The following is a 9,573-nucleotide window of genomic DNA, read 5'->3' on the forward strand; positions in this document are numbered from 1 at the left end:
TTGTAAAAAAAAAAAGATAAATCAGAATGTGACATGTCCTCAGTTCCATTGGTTACCCTATAACTGGAAATAATAATTATGTTATAAGCTATGGAGAAGTTCACTTTTATCATCAATGATAAATTGTCTCTCCATGGAATAATTTGCGAGTTACGCTCCTGAAAAACAAAAGGATCAGCCGAATACTGATGACGATGATGCACCCTACAGTACATTAAATTTTTAAGAATATGAGAGATTATATTTGGTTTGCATTGCAGCATCAAAGACAGACAACATAACTGAAAACAATTCACACAAGGTGACGACTGAAAAAATAAATTTACTGTTTCCTTATTACAAATTGGACTACAGTTCATACAAATCAAATGCAGAAAGATTTTTCATTTTTAAAATGAAGTAAACATTTCACAAAATTTCAAGTCAAAACATATAAAAGAATTAGTGTTTCCCATAAAACATCCAGTAATGTTTGTACAAAACATTCATGTCATTAATTTTCCTGTAAAGGCAAGTGAACTGAGAGCAAAAAAACGAAGCAGCTCATTTAGTGACTTTCTTTCCAGTGTGTTTCTCCGGCTCCCTCTCCTCTAGCCCAGGTTGATACGTCCTGCAAACATGGTAATCATCAGTATGATGATGAACCCAGTGATCAACCCTGCATTCTCCAGCAGGAAGAAGATCATCTTGTTAGCTGTCCCCTTCTGTTCCCGTGCTATCATGTCCATTTCTGGAAACTGAGATGAAGAATGACAATCAGAAAATTGCTCAAGAGACCAACCTTTTTGTTCAACAATAGAAGTAGCAGACATAAAAAAACCATGAATCAGTTGGTTTGTGTGGTGACAAATATTATATTATGGCCGTGCAATTAAAAAGGCGAAATTAGTGAATGTTCTCATCATGCAGTTTTTAATTTCTAAGAACTTAACGGTGGCATGATTAAGGTTTAAAACAGAAAACAATAATTTTTACCTTACTGCAAAAAACAGTCAACTCTCTATTTTAACTGATCACTTTTTTCACCGAGGCTAACGGTTGTCACTTTATTCACAATATCTAATTAGATTAGATGGTCAAACCCTCCACCTACACTCATAAAAATCAACAAATAGTACTCTTTACTTAATCCTGACAACAGACCAACAAACAAACAAAACACAACGTCCTGTAGAGGTAATAACAGCAAATAATGCCAAAACACAGGACCTGTACAAATAAAAATTCAATAATGAAGAACAGTTTAGTGTAACTCACCATGTCTGCGAGGGCAATGTACAGGAACATTCCTCCTGCGATGGCAAAGATTGCATTCGGGGCGAAGTTGCTCCCGACCAGAACACCAAACACCAGGCCGATGTAGCACGACATGGCAGACAGTAGGTTGAAGAAAACGGCTTGTGGGACAGTCATACCGGCATTCAGCAAGATAACAAAGTCACCTGAAGATAGAACACATTATTGGCTAGAACTCATAAGTCTAAAAGCAATAGTTGGTAATATCCTCTGTCAGTTTTGAAACTTGTGAGTCAAATGTTTAAACTTTAAAACATTTGACTCACAAGTTTCAAAACCGACACAGTTTACACAATCAGTAATAATCATGTCGGCATTGATTAGAACTAATCCTCCTCCTGATGGATCGGTGCAACCAAACACAGTTCACATGGGCTGAAACTCACCCAGTTCATGGGGAAACTCCTCGCAGACAATGGCAATAGACGTACTGAACCCCGTCATTATGGACACGGTGAACGAGGCGCCGATAGCTAGACCATCAATGAAGTTGTGGAGCGCGTCGCTCAGCGTTATCATCCACGCCACCGTCTTAATGCTGGAGATGTGTTTCCCACGCAGCCAGTGACACATCACCTTGGTTTCCTGAATGTCCTGGAGAAGAGATGGCACAAGATAAAGGTTTAGACTTACATGAGGTACATGTGAACAACAATGTGGATTATATGACCTCGCAGAGATAACATGCGACTATAATTCTATGCTTGATCTTATTTTAGCATGTTAGATGGAGGCAACTGATTTGCCGTGGCGACCCCTGAAGGGAAAAGCCGAAAGGAAAAGTATGAGCTAATTATCACTAATTCATTCACAAAGAAGGGAGAGGATTTTATTCCGATCAATACTGAATAATTGAGGTTAACGGCGTCGTGCCTTGGAGTGTCCCCTGCCTCACACCCCCAGTCAGCTGGGAAGGGCTCCAGCACCCCGTGACCCACGACAGCGGATGAATGAATGAATGAATGAATATTGACACTTTGTGAATTAAAATATACGAATATTGGTTGATATGAAACTTTTAAGCAATTATTAAACAAACCTCCTTGCTTTCCAATAATAATCTAGATGTGCAATATCTAAAAAAAAAGTTAAGCTTTAGTGCTTTTAACATTTTTTTGACACTTTATTTGGCCTTGACAGAAGTATGAGAGGGGAGTCTTTTCACTTTTTGTGCATAGTTATAAATCAACATGTCGTCAAATACATCTGTCAAATTTACAGGAAGATGTTGCTAGATTCATTCAAGGATTCACTAAAGTGTGTTGACATCCCCATCCATAGAACCAAGGCATTGTAACTGTAAAGACCCTGATTTTATCAACAGAGAATTGATCTGGGAATCCCAAAACGTAACAGTTCCTTACAAGAGATGGGGTTTTTTTCTTGTTCCTGGGTGAAGCTTACAGAATATGCAAAGGAATTCCACAGTTCCAACATATAAAAGAAGGCTCTGTTGTTTTTAAATAGGAAACCTGAGAGCAGGCAGACATCGACAAAGAATTCAGGCCTTGTTTGAAGATACACCGCGGTGACAAAACGCCTCTTCTACTGGCTGTGACAAACAAGGAGTCTTTGTACTCCAGTCAGATAATTCCAACTTTAACCAGAAGGGGAAGCCTCTAAGGCCTTCAGGACAGAGGCGCTGATGATCCCTCTGTGCCAGCCACGTACTGTACATGTTTGGATGGTATTTTTGACCCCTTCAAAAGCAGAGTACTGTAAGGCGATGCCGTTGTTAAAGATTAACATCTGCTCCAAACATCCTGCGTCAACGTCAAAAGATCAATAAGTCACTCCTCAGCAAAAATGAAAACATGTAGGCTCACAGGTAAACAGACTGTCCCACGGAAAAACTGATAATGTTGACACAAACGTAGTGTCTCTTTGCATTGACACATATTGTAAATCACACTGATAACATATCAATAAGGCAGTCATTAATTTATAGTCCCTGATGAATTAGCATCTGCCACGTATGATTTCACAGTAATTGTCAGCAATTACCTATCAAACACATGACTACTTAATGAGATTAGGATGACAATCCAGTCTGCAGAAGCTAATCTGGGATACTGTTTGGGGTAAAGGTGGGTGAGGGTGAGGTTGATGGTTGCATTGGTTGGCCATACGCCCACGCGGAGCTAAGCCACTCAAATCAAGCCTTCGTGTTTTCTGCTATGGATGATGAGGTGGGCGCCGATACCTCAGTCGCCCCCTGAGAAGGTTCCGGGTTCGGGCTGGTCCTCTCTGTGACGATGGTGCTGATGCTGGTCAACATGATGGAGTCCGTCTTCTCCGCTATGTCTCCGTTGTGGAGGGCGTTGTCTTGAGGCGGCTCCACAGGAGAGAAGTGGCTGTGGCCGTGCTGTCAACCAGAGGAGGGGGGGGGGCACAGGAGTCAGAGGAGAGGAGGTGTCCAAGGAGATACTGGAGCCCACAAGCATTATTATTTTAAATTTTGACGTCTGCAGCACTTTATGTAAACACCATATTCATAACAATTCATAAAGTTTAGTTAAGATAAAATTAGTTAAGATAAGGTAATGTTACGATATTTGTTTTAGTACTCCTTGTTTCCGAGAGTATGACTGAATGAGTTGAATTAGCATAGACTGGTTTTACTAGGTTTTACTATAAGATACCTACACATGGAATCAAACATAATGAGATCATGCTAACGAACATGCAAATTGTGATGAAGGTGTGAAATCTCATGTACAGTATTTTCCACACTATAAGGCGCACCTTCAATGAATGGCTGTCGGTTTTTGAGAAAATTGAAGGCTTTTAGGTGCGGCTTATGGTGCGGAAAATACTGTAATAACATGTCAGAAAATAAATACATTAATTACGTAATGATAAATAAATGTATAAATAAATAACTCCTTAGTGAGGCTGTACTTAAGCTTATTGGGCTGATGTAATGCACACATGTTAAGGTAAGATGGTTATCATCTTGCCTTACCATGTTGGCATACGCCATTGTTTGCTTATTACATTGAATACATTTGGTGTCATGCGGTTATTGTTTGTGTCAATCCAAGTATGGTGTTGAATGTTCTCATATGCATTCACATTTACTCAACATTAGTCTTTGTTAAAGTTTTAAATGTCTTCTTTGACATGTAAATCTGTGAGCAGCTGCTAATCCTGAGGCAAAAGACGTTTCCTTCAACCGGGGACGCCGCAGGAAAAATGAAAGCTTCTAATCCGCAGCATGAAAACAGAAGAAAGTGCAATGTTATACTTTAATTCTGTAATTTTTTTTTATTATTTTCACTCAATATTTTTCAGAATTCTATCATGTGTATATTTGCCTTACATGATTATTTCTGCTGTTATAAGATAAGATAAGACAAGATAAGATAAACCTTTATTGTCCCACAGTGGGGAAATTTGTGTTATAGTAAAAAAATACTATAAAAATAAAAATATATAATAAAAAAACGGCATTATGAGATCATAAAATGTAAAATGGAGGTTACTCAAGGCCACAATCAGAAAACAACAACAAGGGCCATACATGACTCCCATAAAGTTTATGTTCTTGTGATAATTGAAAATTACATCTAAAGTATAAATCACAATCGTTCACCCACTGTTACGCAAGCATAATAAAATTATCTTTCTGCCATAAAGGTTTTTGAACCAGGTGAACTCTCACATCATGCTGCATTATCGTTCTTACCGTTTGGTCCAGCTTGAGGGACATTTTCAGAATCTTCTCCATGAAGAACAGGATGTAAAATCCTCCACATATTCCAATGGCCTTCTCCACATAGTTATGGGATTTGGGATCAAAACCCAAAGCCTGTGGGTTAAAAGGAGAACGTTAGGAGCGTGTTAGGAAGCCTTCCCTGGTGCAACACTTTCCAAACATGATGTTTTTGAGTGATCGGATCCAGTCCGCCCACTTCCATCCCCAACGAACCTCTGGAATGAGCTGAAGCACAGCGTTGGAGAAGAGCGTCCCGATAGCAAGGCCGATAAAATATGTCAGCACTTTGGGGAAATAAGACTTCTTGGTGAAGGGGATCAGACAGAGACCAAGCAGAGACGCCAGGTTGATCAACGTGACAGCCAAGAACCCATAACCCCACACTGTCAGGGCAGAAATCCAAAAACAGTTACTTACATTAACAAGATAATGCTAAGCTTCTGTTCTTTTACACTATGGTTATTTATTCACTTACAGTTTAGCATATTCTCATTTTAGAGAAAATTTACACTAAATATAGTCATGAAAACATTTTGAACAAGAAATAAGAAGTATACAGTAATCATATATTCTGGATTTTTGTTTGTTTCTTCGTTTTACGGTGCCTTTCAAAAAAATGGCGGCAAAACTTACTAACTTTCTTTTTTTACAGTGAAGCGGTTCATTGAATACAGTTGTGAAAACATTTTAAGCAATAAATAAGCTGCACAGTAACAAAACATTGATTTGTGACTTGACTCGCTAATTTTACTTGTTTGAGCTTCGTGAAAACTTTTTGAAAGCAAAAGCCCAAATGGTGACCGATACACAAGAAACCAGTTTCTGACAAGTTTGTTTCCCCTTGTGTTGGGGATAAAGAGTAGAATAAAAAAAAGGATTATAGAAACAACTGAGCGTGATTCATATTCGATCAGATGTGTTGAATGTGACGATCCCATCGAAGCAGGATAGAAAAAGGCAGCCATCTCTATGCTAACGCTCTCATTTTATGTTGTTCATAAACCAACTACACAATAACCAAACCATCACTTGGTTATTGCATAGTTCGTTCATGCAATAACCATCGGTTGGTTATTGCTTAGTAATAACTAACTGTAACTGTAGGTTATTGCATGTCAGATCATCAGATGACATATATATATATATATATATATATATATATATAGAGAGAGAGAGAGAGAGAGAGAGAGAGAGAGAGAGAGAGAGAGAGAGAGAGAGAGAGAGAGAGAGAGAGAGACAGAGAGAGAGAGCGAGACTATAGGACACTTTTATTTTGTAACATTTCGTTTACAACTCATCATTGGGAAAACTGCAGGTTCAGCAGCTTAGTAAGCATTCATAAAATTCCAATTGTGGAAAAACTCCTGCTCTGATTGAGTCACATTTTAGCAACTTAAGCAGGGATATAAAAGATATCACATTGTCTACGTGATCTATTATGATTATGAGGTGTTGTCACCTTCACCAGGTGAAGGTGACAAGATTTCTGCAGTTACAGTCCAGTAGAGAAACTCTGGCCGCCCTCATTTTTAAAATGCATGCTATAAATACGTATAAGTTTAAATGATGACTTTAAGTACAAAATTAAAATATCATAATAAATCACACAAATTGATTAGCTGATATTTACAGAATTTGATCAACTCCTCTCTCTAGATTCCTAGCTGAAAGCATCTGAGCATTGTTTACAAGTTATTATACATATTTAGTGTTTCTCATCAATAATAATATAATCATAAAGCTCCGATCTTCTTGTTGTAAGAAACATCATCCCATTTCACACCCATGCAAGTGTGAGCAGTTTCACGCTCCGCTGGTAAAAGCTTTAGTCATAATTTATTCTTGACGTTTGAAACTGCCAAACAAAATTTCTATAAATTCTGTTTAGTAATCTCAGAAGCTTTTGATTGAATCACCCAATCATCATCAGTCAGGTAATCAATACACACTGAAAAGACAAAGTGTCCTAAGAATTTAATCTCACCCGTGAAATCATTGACAGAGAGGATGTAAGAACGATTTTAGCTTGAGACTATTTTTGAAATTTAAGGACTTTTAAATTTAATTCTTAATATTACGTAACATAAATTTAATGCATAATATGAAATCACAATTCCAGTTGATGCTTCCTATCAGTTGCTTCGAACCATTTTAAGTTGCTGTTTGCCACAGGGTTTGTTTATTATGTGGGATTCTGCTGCAGACAGACAGAAAGAATGATCTCTGCCTGCTGAGGTCACGTTGAACTCTTGATCACAGCTGAGCTCGAAGCCTCAGATCCTCTTGGGTTTTTTTTTACAATTAAGTAAAAAAAGAAATCAGAAAGTTCAGGGACAGTCATCCACCCCCCCACCACCCCCACCCCGCGTAATAATCTCTAATATTTGTACAAACTCAAGTCAACACGAAATGAGAATTATCTGAGTTGCAGGGGTCTGTGCAAATAAACCGGCATTGTGATGAAGCAACTCACCGGTGTAGTGAACAGGGGGCACCGGCGTAGTGACGGTGTAGGGGCAGGAGGGCAGCAGCACCTGGGTCAACACTGCAGGACAGATTTTCTCCAGATGTCCCACAGTCAGCTGACTGACATTACTGAACCCAAAGTCGGACAAAATCTCTGCAGCAGAGGGACACTGGGGGACACAAAAATCACCTTCAACATGTTTTCGCTGCTTTTAAACCTCTGATTTGTCACTGGAATCATCCAGCCAAACATATTTAGTGTCATTTTCTGCACCATTCTACTTTCTGGATCTATTTGTAAGAAACAGACGTAATTATAATCAAACTTAAGTTCTATTAGTTCTACAATAGAACTAAAGTTCTGTAATACAACTGAAATTCTATTATAATTACAGTAGGTCTATTATTATTGAAATGCTTGATAACATATTGTGCTATTTTCAATTTTAAAACAAAATGACAACAAAAAGCTCAAACCATGAACAATAAATGAATCTACAGGAGAAAAATAAAATATACATTAATGAACTGAATTTGTCAAAAAAATAAGACCGGAATTCAAAAATGAAGGGTCATAATAACAGGTAGTATGGATGAGACTTTTATTACTAGACTGTATTTATTACTATTAAAAACCATAGAACTCACTTATTCTTTTAGGAGTAAAATGATTTTTATAATTTGGACTTAGAAAGTATTTACCTTTATGTTAATAAATGCAAATTGTTGTATATTTTAACTTGGTAAAATACTGGTTAAAATCTTTCAAAAAAACAATAATAAATATAAATATATGCTCACATTTTGGTCAATCAGTGGATTTTCCTCATTGACCACTTCTTCAGCTCGTCTGGCTGAAATTATCAGGAGAAAATCATCCAGATTCTCTAACGAGAGGGAATTATTTTCACCATAAAACAGTAAAATATTCTCCAGAAATCTGGTTCCTTCCCGGTCAATCATGCGCAAACTCTGGGAAGTAGAGCTAAAAATCAAAACGCACGTAATCAAACATCTTAAGTGAAACATCTCTGGTTTGTCGCGGGTTTTCCGTGGATCGATCTGCTACTCCTGCACCGTTGGAAGCATTTCACTCCAAATTCATTCAAACCGGGGTCAGGATCCGGAGAGGTTCGTCCTGTGAGTGTTTCCTCAGGGCGCAGAATTCCCTTTTGATGAGCGCGCCGGATTATCTCAGGTAAGACGGGTCCAAAGATCAGTATGAAGGAAAAAGGAACCGATCGTCCACGTGCACGCGATGATTCCACGCTTTTACCCCCACGACCGACTTTCTCACTTATATGGTCTCTCTCTCTCTCTCCCCCCCCCTTTATCTCTCTCTCTCTCTTTATTTATCTCTTTTTCTATCCAGCTATCGTCTCTACATTTACGCAAATTGTTCAAGGAAACGATAAATATCACGAAAGCAGTTGAGTTACTTTGAAGATGATGCTGATTCTTTTATTATAAAACACCTAGAAATAATTTTTTTTAAAAACCCCCCACAGAAATAAGAACACGTGGTTTTAGCATATTTGTCGCCGCCTAGTGGTCACTCCTGGTTAACACAGGATTCACGGACGATGTCACAAAACGCGTTCAGGTACAGCAGAGAAACACCTGGCCTCACCTGAGAGGAGAGGTGCACTGAGATATCAGACGTGAATACCACAGGTAATGAAAAACCCTCAAAATGACAACCAACTACACCCAGAACATTTGAACTCTGCACAGAAAGGTTCTCGGGACTCCACCATACCATGTTTGAAGGGAATAACTGAATCATATATGGATTGTGGGGCTGTTGCACTCTGGGGGCCCCCCTAAGTAAAGAAGACTGAGAAGACCTGCCTGCTTCTTTCAGGTGAAGATGCATTCAGTCAAACAGACACACGCACACACACAAATATAAAACAAAGGAGGCACACCATGTAAATATCAAACATGTGACCAAACGGGTTTGTTCACTTCTCTGTACCAACAGTCTGTACGATAGTTCAGCTGTACAGATGCCGCCAGCAGGGGCCCCACTTTGGAGGGTTTGGAACACTGTCAGCAGTTACTACAGATCTAAGTGTGTGTATGCCTGTGTA

General features: G+C 38.6%; 1 protein-coding gene across 1 annotated transcript; it reads right to left on the reverse strand.

Annotated features, from left to right (window-relative positions):
• Positions 1-453: 453 nt before the first annotated feature.
• On the reverse strand, positions 454-8,736 carry slc39a8 (solute carrier family 39 member 8). The gene is made up of 8 exons (XM_068339238.1): positions 8,282-8,736; positions 7,488-7,650; positions 5,228-5,397; positions 4,985-5,107; positions 3,500-3,661; positions 1,683-1,890; positions 1,258-1,442; positions 454-737 (listed from the first exon to the last, which is right to left on the reverse strand). Exons 1-8 carry the CDS (start codon positions 8,507-8,509, stop codon positions 591-593), a joined length of 1,386 nt encoding a protein of 461 aa, XP_068195339.1. The 5' UTR covers positions 8,510-8,736; the 3' UTR covers positions 454-590.
• Between the last annotated feature and the right edge of the window lie 837 nt (positions 8,737-9,573).

Source organism: Antennarius striatus, chromosome 17 (assembly GCF_040054535.1).
Source record: "Antennarius striatus isolate MH-2024 chromosome 17, ASM4005453v1, whole genome shotgun sequence".
In the NCBI taxonomy this organism is placed as follows: Eukaryota; Metazoa; Chordata; class Actinopteri; order Lophiiformes; family Antennariidae; genus Antennarius; species Antennarius striatus.